Below are 13,396 nucleotides of genomic sequence, written 5' to 3'. Positions count from 1 at the left end.
GAACAATGGCCGGGACTGGTGCTGGCACCAGGGCTGGCCATGGAAGCAGGAAAGCTCTTCACCAGCAGGCAGAGGGGGCAGCCAGCCCTCGGGCCTGCTCTCAGCTCCTTGAGGGACTGGAGCCTCCCGTTTTCTGTCCTGCCATCTGTGCAGAGGCAGCTCCATAGAGAGCCTCCACCAGACCTCCCAGTACCCAGCCTCATCCCTCCTCCAGAGCAGGCCCCAGACAGGACCATGGACTGCTCAGGCCTTGGAAATTTGCCCAAAGCCTCTGCGCCTGGGCCGGGCTCGCCTGTGATAAGCTCCGCATCCCATCCTCAAGACGGCGGTTTCTTTGTTCCTTGAAGGTCATGCCTCCAGGAAAAGCCTTGGCCCGCTATTGGTTTTTGCAGATTCTGGCAGGAATGCCCAGTCCTCCTTCGGGGCCCTGAAAAGGAGGTCGAGGGGAGGGGCGGAGGTGGGCTGCGGCCCGTGGGGTCTCCTTCCGCACTATGCGTGTGTGTCCATCCCCACTCTGGGTCTGCATTCCTGCCTTTGTTCATCCATAAGCATCACTGAGCACCTGCTGTTTGCCAGACACTGAGCTGGCGCGGCAGAGCATGAAGGTAGAACTTCAGATGAGAGAGTTTTGAGGTTTTCATGTATCAAAAGGTAGGGTCAGAAATGTCAAAGCTGCTGGTATTTAGTACAAAACATTACCTGTGAGAGTCCTCCCCGACCCTCACCCCGTTCTCCCTGAGCTAGGACCCTTACTCCATCCCCGATCCTCCCCATTGCCAGCCCCAGGGTGAGGGTATGTGTTTTGCATGTTACTTTGTAATAAACACAACTATTACTTTGTAGTAGTTGTATCATTTAGTCCACGTCTGTGTGTTGGTTCTGGGAGGCCCCAGGCCCCATTCCTGAGTCCCAGATCCTGTTAGAGAGATAAGAGGGGCCGGCGAGTGCAGTATTTCCTAAGAGCCTACGGTGGGCCAGAGGCTATGAGTTAGTCCCCCTGAAACAGCTATGGTTCCTGTTCTCATAGTCTTGGGGAAGACTTGGGGAGAACGGAGGATTTGAGAGAGGCCTGCCTGGAAGAAAGGGTGAGGTTTGGGTAGGAAGAGATGGGGAAAGCATTTCAGGTGGGAGGAAGGCGTTGACTAAAGGTTAGGAGGCAGACAGGAGCCTGGATGTTTGAAACAGCAAGGAGACTGGTGATGCCGTTGTGGGTAGGGGTAGCACATGGAGGCCCAGGGCCTGGGTACTGGATTGGGATCAGGCCAGGAAGTCCTGGAGGTGAGGCCATGGGGGCTGGGCTGTCCCCAAGGCAATGGCCACAGAGAGGGTTTCTACTGTGATCTCTCTATGAGGAGCAAAGAACCCCCTGAGGCTGAGGGAACTTCCAGGCTGGAGACAGAGGCCCAGGCTGGGTGGCTTCTCTCCATCTCTTGGGATTTTCAACCTGCAGATTCTGCCACTGCCAGTAACTCCAAGAGAACTTTCTGGTGGAACATCTTCTCCTCTCTCTAAGCTCAGGTCGAATGTCCCCACTGGTTTCCCCCCAACTCTTGGCGTGCGTCTCTCTCATAGCAAGAAGGCAGTAGAGTATGGTGGCCATAGGCTCAGGGGGTCAGGCAGGCTGGCTTCAATTCCCAGCTCTGCCAATCACCAGCTGTGTGACCATGGGCCAGTCATTTAGCCTTTCTGAGTTCATTTCATCATCTGTAAAATGGGTCCAAAACTGCCCACCTCCTGGGTACTGCCAAGTGCTTAATATTGATACATTGCCTTTGCACGTAAAAAATAGCAAGTGTATACTAAATCAGACTTGTTAATGGGCATCTACTCTGTATTTCCTTTATTCTTGGGCACATATTTTTATATCTACGAAATTAGGATTCAGTGTACAACTGGTGAGGAAGGACCTAATCAAATTCCTAGGCTTGAGGAACATGATCTAGGTGTGCTCACATTCTCACCTTCTGCTTTCAGGTTTGAATCAGCTGGGTTTACCTCTCTCCTACTGGACTAGAAGTACCTCTAAGGCAGACAAGTCTTCTGGTCTGTGTCCCAGCACCCAGCATGGGGTCTGGCGAGGCCTTGAATGTCTGCTGGGCCAAATTCCCAGAGGGACTTGTCCAGTTATTCAGTGTCAAGGAAGCAGGGCCACGCGAAGACACACGGGCACTTGATTCCCTCTGGGATCTCAGCACGCTCTCTGGAGCTCCCTGACTGCCCCCAGTCTCACACAGGCCAGGACTCCAGCATCTCTGCTATGAGCCTTGGGCAAATCTATTTCTCTCTGAGCTGTCATGTTGGAGGGGACACTCAGGGCTGAAGAATGTGGCTCTCACACCTCAGGGGCCTTCACCAATGGCTTCCCAAGGTTCAATCCAGGTGGACTGCCCCTGGGCTTGGAGGAAAGCGCTTCTTCCTGCATGAAATGGCAGGAAGCTGGATACCTCCTTGACAGGCCCCCAAGGAGGAAAGGGCTCTGATCTGCTTACCACTTCCCATCCCCTCCTCCCCACGCTCCTGTCTCCTGCCCTGTTGTCAGCAGAGCCCCATACTTCAGGACAGAGACAGACTCCTTCCCTCACCTCGGTATAAGGGTGATGATTTCCAACACCACCCCCAAAAGAAATTAAAATCAGCCTCGAATTTGTAAGGCAGGCTCTGTTTGCATATCAGACAACAAAACAACTCATTTCCTTGTTTATTACCCAAGGTTGAACAAAAGACCCCGATTCTGGGAAATAACTTATTCTACGAATATTGAGCACAAACTATATGTGAGTACTGTGGCAAGTGCTGGGACTGACTTTGAGTCCTGGGTTCTGGTTTTGGCTGGAGCCTTTCCCTGATCTGGGCCTCAGTTTTCCCATCTGTGAAGTAGAGTAGCTTTGGTTCTGCTCACTCTCCTGGGTGCTTATGGAGTATGAGGCCTGGAGGAGATGATGTGTTCTAACCAGTATAACACAGGGTCCAGAGGTGAGGGGCTGGTATTATTGTTTTAAACTCCTTCCACCTGAGACCAGGCTTGCATCCACTAGGTGCTCAGTAAATATTAGTGGAAGGGGATGAGGAGGATGTAAGTCAGGGTTTCCTAACCTTTGTGGGCACTGACTCTCCTGAGAATCAGATGAAAACAAGGAGACTTTCCATGGAAAATGCACATGTGGGTGGACCCACGGTTTTGCACATGATGTCAGAAGGTTCGTGGATCCCTGAGGCCTCAGATCCTAGCACCAGAAGTCCTGTTCAAACAGTTCTTGGGCTTGGTGGCTATTTACCCTGATCTGGGTCTGTCCTTGCAGACTGGCCACAGGTGGGATGGTATTTGGAAGGTCCTGGAGCTAAGTGCTGATGCTGGCTGCTCTAACACCCAGCCACGCCGAGACACTCTTCTTTAGCCCAAAACTTTGAGCAGGGTTATTCTGGACCTGGCCCAGGAGCCCCACGGCTGTCCCCAGCACATCAGGCCTCCTTTTTGTAGGTTGGTAGGCAGATGAGGGCTAGTCCTGAAGCTATGTGAATAGAGCAGATAACTTTTTGCTTACATGGTATGTTCATTGGCGGTGCTTTGGGGAGAGGAAACTTTCTTCTCTGAGTGGGCTTGGGCACCTCATCTTACTTCCACACTTAGTTGCTTCACAGGGAATAGAGACCATAGGCCAACCCTCCAGGGCCTGATTCCACTTCTTCAGGGGAACCCTGGGCCCAGGGAGGCCACCAGCACACACTGGGATGGCAAGGGCTTCTGAGAGAGGTGTCTAAAATCCCTTTCGAGCCCCCTCTTTTCTCTTTAGGGCTCAAGTTCAGAGTCTGAGGTGGAAGGGGCTTTGTTGTAGGGTTATGAGCAGGGGAACGGGGTCACAAAGGAAAACTAATTCTCAGGCAGGCCTGCCTCTGTACCTCATCCCTGGCTGGGCCCTGGGGCCTAGACCCTGATTCTCTACCTGGGGTCACCAGACATCTTTCCCAACTCCCCCCACCGCCACCAGTCCTCCAGGAGTTGGCAGGAGGCAGGTAAGGGCAAGACATCCTGAGGTCCTGAGGTCCTGACCCTCCCCCAGCCCCTGCACCACACACACACACACACACACACACACACACACACACACACACACACACACATACACGGGTGTGGTGCCTCCTTATGGAGCATAAGGTTTATTTCCACTCAGGCTAAACTCTTAGGGAGATCGGTGCTGCCACCATACACCCTCTGTCCTGCTGGGGACCCTGAGGTGGCATGGTTCGGCAGCCTGGGGATCGGCCTCCTGTTCACAGATTAACGCCAGGGGGTCAGGTAGTTGACACGACTGTGGAAAGAAACAGGTGAGGTGGGGGCCTCTAGGATGTCCTGGGGAAAAATCAGGCTGTCCTTCTCTAGGCCTTCCCCACCAAACCCACCTTCCTGCCCTCGAGGCTCTGAAAACACAGCTTCTGTCCTGTCTCTCTATGGCTCAAGAGTCCTCAATGGCTCCCTATTACCTTTAATATATTTTTGGCTGGTCTGTTTGACTTTCAAGCCCCACTTCTGGTTTGCCTCATCTTTATCTCCCGTGAGCTTTACTCACTTTTCAATCATTTAGTGAGCCTACTCTGGCAGGCATTATATAGTAGTTAAAAAAAAAAAGCTTTCCCTTGTGTGTGCACAGGGTGGGTGAGAGAAGGCAAACTTTCATCAATAATTATAATGCAATAGCCTGTGTGCTCTAAGATGGAGAGGGTTGCACATACGGAGACCAACTGGAGGGGGGTTTGAGCTGGAGGGGAAAGGCAGAAGGTCAGAGAAGACTTCAAGGACAATGGGACACCTGGGCTGGGCTTTAAAGTGTAAGGAGGAGTTTTCCAGGCAGAGGTAGAAAGATCATCTAGGTGCTGAAACAGCACAAGCAAAGATATGGAGTGTTTGGTTGCTTGGTTTGGGTTGCACGCAGGAATCTGGTACTGCTGAAGTGTAGGGAATGGGGCTGGAGAGGTGGGAGATGGCCAAATTATGAAGGTGCTTGAATATCTTGCATTCTTCTCCTGGGAACACTTGTCCCAGCCCTTACCACTTCACCTGCTTCCTGGAAGGCAAATTCTTGGCTCCTTACATTATATTTCTTAAATGTCTGTTTACTCTTCCAGTCCCTGCTCTTCTCCTAGGTAACCCCGCCCCCCCATCCCCCTAACCCCCGTCTTTGCCTTTTGGCCTCCTCTGGGGCAAATCGGGAGGGAAAGGCACTCTACTCCCTCCACCTCCCAGTGGGCTGCACTTTTGCCTGGCGAAGATCTCTCCAGCGGAAGACCTTTGCGCCCCCCTGACATCATCCAGGAGGGTACCAATCCTCTGGCGCCTCCCTCACGAGGGCCCGCGCGCTGCCCGACTGGGGGGCGTGGCCAAATGTGGGGCGGGGTCGGGGTCATTTCCCACCCGCCCCCCCCCGCCCCCTCCCCCCCCCACTGCAGTTGGAGCCCTACCTGTAGATCGAGCCGAAGCGTCGGAAAGCATTCCTGCAAAAGAGAGAGGAGGGTGAGGCCGAGGTGAGGAAGGGTGACCCTCTCTGGGAACAAACACATCGGCGGGCGCCATCCACCAAGATTACACTGCACCTTCGCCCCACCTTATTAACTCCTCCACTCTGAAAGGTGGAGTTGCTAGGGACTGGATGACAGGATGTTCCGTTTGGTAGGAATTAAACATTTAGTCATTTTGAAATTGCAATTTTCTTGTGGTGTTTTGGAGCCAATCAATTCTTCCTAGGTCTCACATTTTCCAGGGCCACTAGGTATGCGGTGGTGAAGGCAGCCAAGACCCCACTCTCCTTCCGCCAGGTATGGGGCCCCCGGGGTCTGTGGGGTCACTTACAGGGAGTCGAAAGGCAGGGGCTTCTGTCCATAGCGATCCAGGCTGGGATTCTGGTTAAGACAGAACTGGGGCGGGCCAGAGGAATGGGGGGGGTCCACTGAGTAGAGGGGACACGGACTCCCCCGCCGAGGCCCCGCACAGCACTCTCTGCTGGGGATCTTGGCCCTGGGCACTGGGAGACCTTATTCTCGGTCTCCTCTCCCCCTCCCCGACCCCGTGTTAGCCGCTTCTCTCCCACCCCCGCCCCGCCAGGGACGGAGCAGCGCGCCTACCTACCCGCCAGTTCCGGGTCACCTCCGGCTTCAAGTACCGCACCGCATTGCCGCTGAAACTCTCGACTGCGGAGAGAGCGCCCATCTCTGGCCCCTGCGCCAGCCCAGGGCAAGCCCCGCCCCTACTCTTACCTGAGCCCCGCCCCTAGATCAAGCCACGCCCACGCCTGCTCCTAGAACCAGTGCCCCCTCCGGACTAAGCTCTGTCAGTCCCAGGGAGTCCCTGCCCTCCACCTCCACCACACTGGCTCCCACTGGCTCGGACCTGGCCCCGCCCCCTCCCCAGGACAAGCCCTGTCTCTATGAACCTCAATCTTTCTGGGTCCAGCCTGCTCTGAGTGCCCCAGCTGCTCCTAAATCCTAGACCTGTCTTTGTCAGAGCCCACCCCCGAAGCCCCCCGCCCGCGGTCAGCGCTCGGGGTCAGGGCTCTAGGGACCCAGCGGCCCAGTTGTCTCTCCCACACTAAGGCATCCTCCCCGCCGGTAGACTGACCCTTCTTGCTCGGGCAGGGCAGCTTGAATTCGCCGGCAGAGGACACGAAGCGGGACCAGTTCTCGATGGCGCGCGTGAAGTTGGGCCAGTCGACCCTGTTGATGCCCGGTGCGATGGGCGCCAGCTTTCCCTCGTGGCACCTATTTCGGAGCCTCTGGCCGGTCGCCGTGATGTCCTGCCAGGACGAAGGGAGTCAGGGCGCGGGGGGGGGCACTTGAACCATCTGACCCAGGGGGTTCCTGAAGCCCCTGAAAGAGATGCGAAGGGGGTAGGGTCCCAAGCTGGTAGCTGAGGAAGTGCGCGGAGTAGAGCCCAGCACTCGAGGTGCTTGGGGCTGGGTGCACGCGGGACCTTCAGGTCCCCAGAGCAAACCTAGGGCCAGGGGCAAAGGACACTCACCAAGCACTGCAGGCGTTTGTTGGGGACACCGAGGAGTGTGAAGTAGGCATTGTCAAAGTCATCTAAAGGAGAAAGAGAAAGGGAGGAGTCCACCAGTGGTCACAGGCCCACGCAGGAGAGGTTTGGTCCACACTGCTTTAAAAGGTTTTTGAAATACCTGACAACTTAAAAAAAATCTAAGATCAAGTGGATTCTTACTTAACACACCCCATTCAACAAAACAAACTCCAAATAGATAAAAAATTTCAATGTAAAATAATGAAACCATAGACGTACTAGAAGAAAACATGGATACATTTCTTTATAACCTTGGGGTGGGGGAGGCCTTACCAACTCTAATTCAAAATCAGGTAGCCTAAAGAAAATGTTGATAACTTGGACTACATAGAAATAAACTTCTGCATGGCAACATAAGGAAACATAAGGAAAGTCAAAAGACAAATGGGAAAATAATATTTCCACTTATTTTGTAGATAAGGTGCAATTTCCCTAATATTGAAAGAATTCCTATAAATCAAGACAAAATAGAATAAAATAAAACAAAATAGAAGAAAAAGAGAAAAATAGGTAAACAGTCTGCACAGGTAGTTCACACACAAACACAAGAAATACAAATGGTCCCTAAACTATGAAAAGACACTCAGCTTCATTCATAATAAGATGCATGCATATTCAAACTACATTGATACCAGTTTTTCATATCAGATTGGAAAGAATCCAAAAGTTAGTGCAGTTATCAGAAACAGGGCCATTGCCATATGTTGCCAGCGGGGGGCGGGTATAAATTGATTTGAGTCTACGGAAAGAAATTGGCATTATCTATTGGAATTATAAATACACATACCTTTTGACCCTATAGTCCCACTTCTGGGAATTTATCCTACTTCACAGTTGCACAACTGGGAAATGATGTGGGTAGAAAGTTTACCCATTTCAGCATAGTTTGCAATAGAAAATGATTGGAAATAACTCAAGAGTCTGTCATTAATGGACTGGTTAAATAAACTGTGATACATCCTCACTATGCCTTGATTAAAAATCAGTAGAGGAAGTTCTTGATTCAAAACCTTCCAAGGTGCAGAAGAGTATATGCCTTTATATGGCTTTAAAGCCTAAAGTTGAGATGATTGGAGGCAAAGAAGAATATAGATTCAGGTCATCACCTAACCAAGTCATCAAACTTAGCATCACGAATAGTGGGATAATGACATTATGTGCCTCCTGCTGAGCCATCATGGCAAATATGGCCTCCAACACCTGTGAAAGCTTCTACAATCAAGCTTCTACATCTATCTTCTAGTTCACAGAAAATAGACTATCAAGGTAAACAGCACCATAAAGAAACAATCACTCAAATTCACAATGTAGGACTCCTCTACAATAAAACTGTTTTGGACTCTTTAAAAAGTCAATATTATGAGGGAAAAATGGAAAGTGGGTAGACTGTTTTAGACTAAGATCCAAGAGACATGACAACAAATTACAAGGTGCAATCCTAGATTGAATCCTGGTTCCAAAATTTTTTTGACAGCTATAAAGGACATCTTGGGGAAAATTGGGGATGTTTTAATATGGACTGAATATTAGATATTAGGGAATTATTTTTAACTTTCCTAGATGTGATAATGGTATTGAGGTTGTTTCTATCATTGGGAACTGCTTGCTAAAGTGTGTGTGTGTGTGTGTGTGTGTGTGTGTGTGAGAGAGAGAGAGAGAGAGAGAGAGAGAGAGAGAGAATGAAAACAAATGTGTCAAAACATTAATTGAAGCAGGTGGAAGGTAATGAATGTTCATAGTATTAGTCTTTCAACCTTCCTCTATGTTTGAATATGTTCCTAATAAAAAAAGTTGGGGAGGAAGAGAATAGGTTGTATTTACAGTAGTAAACAATGGAAGGATTCAGCAGGAGCTCAGAGTGGTTACCTATAAGTGGGGATGGGGGGGGAGGAGTGAGAATTTTTAAAATGTACATTGTTACAGCATTTTGAATTTTGAAACTGTGACTCCATTGCTTTTATTAAAAACGTACTTGCAATAATCAAGAGCTCTCCCGAAAAATCTAGACTCTTGGCCTCTCCTGGAAGCCAGGAAATTGGTAGAACTGTGCTGACCTTTCCCACACAGTATCAGCAGGACCCCATAGCTGCTCCCCTTCGGAGGGGGGTGTTGGGACTCCACCTCACCTTTCACCCCTTCCCCCCACTGCGTCCCCACCCACTTCCTGTATTTGTGTTTCCCATCCTGGCCCTGCAGGGGTCTCTGTGGGGCCTCTGGAGACCTCCCTATAGTCTCTGACACCCTCACTCCACCTGCCACCGGGGTCTGAACCTGGGTATCACCCTGGACTCCTCACTCTTGCCCCTCTACCCACACTGCTACAAATCGTGTTACTTTATCTCCTAAATACCTTCCAAATCCCTCCCCTGTGGCCAGACACTATCACTACTTCCTGAAGACTGTGGTCCCTCCCAGTGTCCTAATCACTCACCCTCCCCCCCATCATCCGCTTCTAGTCTCTCTGGGTCACCCACTCCCCACGGCCCCAATGCTCGGATCTCTTTCCTTCTTAAAGTCTTCAGAGGTTCTTATCTACCTCCCCAGGAAGCCCAGACCCCTGAGCTTAGCCCTCCCTGAGATGTGTCCTCATCCTCAGCCACAGCTCCTGTTGCCCCCGCACTCCTTATCCTCCCACCTAAGCACGCCCCTCAAGTTCACCAACACCTCAAGCAGCTTTTCCCCTCCAGGCCTCTGCATGTGCTGTTCCCGCTAGCTGGAGCGCCTTTGTTCCAGGCACAGTGTCAGGCACAAAGAAAGCAATTAATAAATGTGCTGAAAAAAAAAAAAATAAAAAAAATAAATGTGCTGGAATGAGTGAGTGTGGGTGTCTGTGTGGCACCGCTATCTCCATACCCAAGCTTCTCAATCGATGAAGGGTTCTTCCTTAGCCCCGTGTGGCCTTTTACCCCAAAGGCTCCCATGTCCACCTCTCTTTCATGACAGGTGTCTTTCTCTTCCTTTTTCAAAGGGAGAGATGATTGGGCAGAAGTTATTATTGCTATTATTATTCCTCCTCCTCCTGCAACTGCTGGCCTCTGCACAGTTCCCTCTCCATTAATAATAATATTATTGTGGAGCACATATTATGTGCCAGGCACTACTCCAAGTGCTTTTCATGCTTTATCTCATTTTAATCTCAAAATAGCCCTGACAGGCCGGCACTGTCAGCATCCCCATTTTACTGATAAGGAAACAGAGGCTCAGACCTGGAGGATACCTAGACAGGGAGGAGCAGAGCTGGGGCGACTCCCTTTAACCCTTTCACCTGCCACTCATGGTTTCTCCCTCCGAGATCTCTCTCCGCCAAACCACCCACGCCTTCCCCGAAGGCCCAAAGGGGCTGGTGGTGGCCAGGTGACCTGACCTTTGCAGCAGTAGGTGGTGGACTGGCAGTGCTCGTCGGAAAGGCAGGCCCTGACGGAGTCCATGTCCATGCGGCGCAGGCTGGGCAGGGCTGGGTGGTAGAGCTGCTGCTTCACGCTGGCCAGCTTGTTGCGCCGCCGTGCCACGGGCAGCAGGGTGGCCGGGGATGCGTACACGTGGGTGGAGCCATCCTCCCAGGGCACCAGGTTGATGATGCAGGCCATGGCTGGGGGAGCAGAGACACCCCAACCAGACACCCTTCTGTGTGGGAACACAACCTTGGCCAGTGCCGATTTGTCTACTCGTCCAACAGGTACTGACCACCTGCTGTGTGCCAGGAGCTATGGTGGGGCCAGGGACGCTCAAGTACACACACACACAGAGGATGTGCTGAGGACCCCGGCAGAGGTCAGTACAGGGGATGTGTGTCTGAGGAGGCTGGAGGATTCAGCGAATGGTCTAAAAAGAGATGCCATTTGTGTCTGTTCTTCAGTAACGAGCAGGAAGTGGCGGCAGCAGCAAGTGGATTCACAGTTGCGCTCAGGCTGCCTCTGGGTAATTAATTATGGGCTTCTGGCCTTAGCTAAGGTATCTGGCATTTACCCAACATTCTACAGGGAGACATAGAAAGGTTTTAGATAAGGGGAGAGACCTGATAGACAGGAACTAGAAAAAATATGGCTGGTTCCCCAGTGCTTCGTTTTAAAAAGTGGATATTCCCAGAGCCTTTGAGTCATTTAAACTTTAGTGAGAATTTGTTGAGTCCCGTTGCTTTCTTCCTGACCCCAGTTGGAGGTGAGAGATGGAGGTGGGCGGTAGGGAGGTGGGCAGGAGGAGAGAGGACCTTGGGCCATGGAGGAGCACAGAGAGGGCATGGCGACCAGATGGGGAAGCCGGCTAGAAGGCTGGGCCTTCGTGGGGAAGGGACAGGGAAGTGGGAAGTGGGGGTAGAGGGGAGGGAGGGCTCCCTGCTCCTGGTCCGCCACAGTGGTACCTCACCTGCAGGCCACGGGCCCCAGGTGCACAGGCTTACAGGGATTTTCCGCTCTTCCGACTGCTCAATGGGGAAAAGAGGCAGGGAGATGGGCCAAGGCCCAGTGCCTTATGAGGCAGTAGGAGAATAAAGGGACATTCTGCGGAGACAATGCCCATTGCAGCCTGATTGTGAGGGCACCGGCTCCTCGGCAACCATGACAACCGGAGGCTCTGAGGAGAAGAGCCTGCGGCCAGGGGTCCTTGCACTGGCCCCCTCTTTCAGCCTTCCTCCCAGGCCTCACACCGGCTGGGCATGTTGGGAAAATCAGACAAGGAGCTGGGTCTCCCTGGGGGTGGCCATGCCAGGGCTGGCCAGGGCCGGCCAGGGCAGGCTGTGTGACCCTAGACTACTTACTGTCTGTCTCTGGGCCTCAAAGCTCCCATCTGTGTTAGGCAAGGGCCCCCGGCCCTGCCGGGGGGAGTGCCTGTGAGCTGGCAGGGCTCACGGACACTTGCTCCCCTCCTTACAAGCCTCACGGAAGAGGGCACTGCCCTGCCTGCCAGTCCTTGAGTCTCCAGAGGTGGAGATTAGTGGCTTCCAGGATCCAGGGTCAGCATAAGGGGATCAGGGAGAGTGGTGGCCTCAGCAGGACAGGGATTAGCAGGTGATACTCTCCCTGCAGGCCTGCAGCCTCCCTCCCACCTTCCCAAAAAAGCGAGGTCATGAGGTCCTAAGCCCAGCACCCTGAAGCCCTGGGGCCTGACCACCATCAAGGTCAGAACCACCAGGGGACTTCCCTGGCGGTCCAGTGGTTAGGACTAAGCGCTTTCACTGCCGTGGTCCAGGGTTCAATCCCTGGTCAGGGCACTAAGATCCTACAAGGCTAGCAGGGAGGCCAAAAAAAAAAAAGAACCACTGGAGGTGGACCCTGCCCCCCCCATCCCTGTGAGGAAACCCTGGGGAGACTCAACTTATTTGCATATCTTGGCACGTGCTTTTGCATACACCTGCCTAAGTGCTGAGCCTGCTGGGCCCTGGCACCCCTACTGTGAGATTCAAGTAGGATTTGGCTCCCTATTTGCTTCTCCTCCAGTGCCCCATCCAGCCCCAGAGCAGCATCCCCAAGTCCCACCCCTTAAAGAAAACTTTCCCTGGACTTCATTCATCACCCCATCGCAATTTTTTTTTTAACTCTTTTAAAGTTAAAAATACAACAAAATCCAGAAAGTGCATAAATATATAATGTAACTCATAATTTATAAGGTGAGACCCTGTGTAACTACCAGTCAGGTCAAGACATGGGTACTACTTTGCAAAACAGTGTAACAGTTTCTTAAAAAGTGAAACATAAATTTACCATATGACCCAGCAATTCTGCCCCTAGGAATCTTCCCAAGAGACGTGAAGATATATGTCCACACAAAGACTTGCATGCAGATGTTCATAGCAGCATTATTTATAATAGCCAAAAGGTGGAAACAACTTAAGTGTCCATTGACTAGTGGATGGGTAAACAGACTCTAATATATCTATGCCATGGAAACCGACTGTATGCCACGGAATACTCTTGGGAATTAAAAAGAAATGAATTATGGATACGTGCTACAATGTAGATGATCATCAAAACATTATGCTAAAGGAAAGAAACCAGACACAGAAACACTCCACATATTTTATGCTCCATTTACATAGAATGTCTAGAAAAGGCACATGTTTAGAGACAGAAAGCAGATTAGTGGTTGCCTGAGGCTGGCAGGGGGAATGGGGAGTGATTCTAACCAGCATGAGGGATCTTACTGGGCTGATGGAAATGTTCTGAAACTAGGTGTTGCATAGCTCAGTAAATTTACTAGAAATCATTGAGTTGTACCCTTAAAACTGGTGAATTTTACAGCATACAAATTATACGACAGTAACGTTGTTTTAAAAAATTGATGTCAGCTAAAGAAAGCAAGTTAGGGCCCCGCCAGCCCCTAGAAGCTTCCGCATACCCC

At 51.4% G+C, this 13,396-nt stretch overlaps 2 protein-coding genes across 2 annotated transcripts in view; one reads left to right on the top strand and one right to left on the bottom strand.

The window, feature by feature from the left end:
- The window catches only part of CNGB1 (cyclic nucleotide gated channel subunit beta 1), a gene marked incomplete at its 3' end in the record, with an annotated part of 84,325 nt that overhangs the window by 4,682 nt on the left and 66,247 nt on the right, over window positions 1–13,396 (top strand). The window lies entirely within an intron of this gene.
- On the bottom strand, window positions 4,226–11,578 carry TEPP (testis, prostate and placenta expressed). Its single transcript, XM_032613205.1, is given in 9 exon segments — window positions 4,226–4,307; window positions 5,455–5,487; window positions 5,843–5,907; window positions 6,119–6,180; window positions 6,608–6,782; window positions 7,007–7,068; window positions 10,428–10,684; window positions 11,441–11,475; window positions 11,477–11,578. Coding segments are annotated over 9 exon segments (822 nt in total). The 3' UTR covers window positions 4,226–4,276.

This window comes from Phocoena sinus, chromosome 19 (assembly GCF_008692025.1).
Source record: "Phocoena sinus isolate mPhoSin1 chromosome 19, mPhoSin1.pri, whole genome shotgun sequence".
In the NCBI taxonomy this organism is placed as follows: Eukaryota; Metazoa; Chordata; class Mammalia; order Artiodactyla; family Phocoenidae; genus Phocoena; species Phocoena sinus.
The sequence above is the reverse complement of the archived record's forward strand: the minus strand, read 5'-3'. Positions and strand labels throughout refer to the sequence as shown.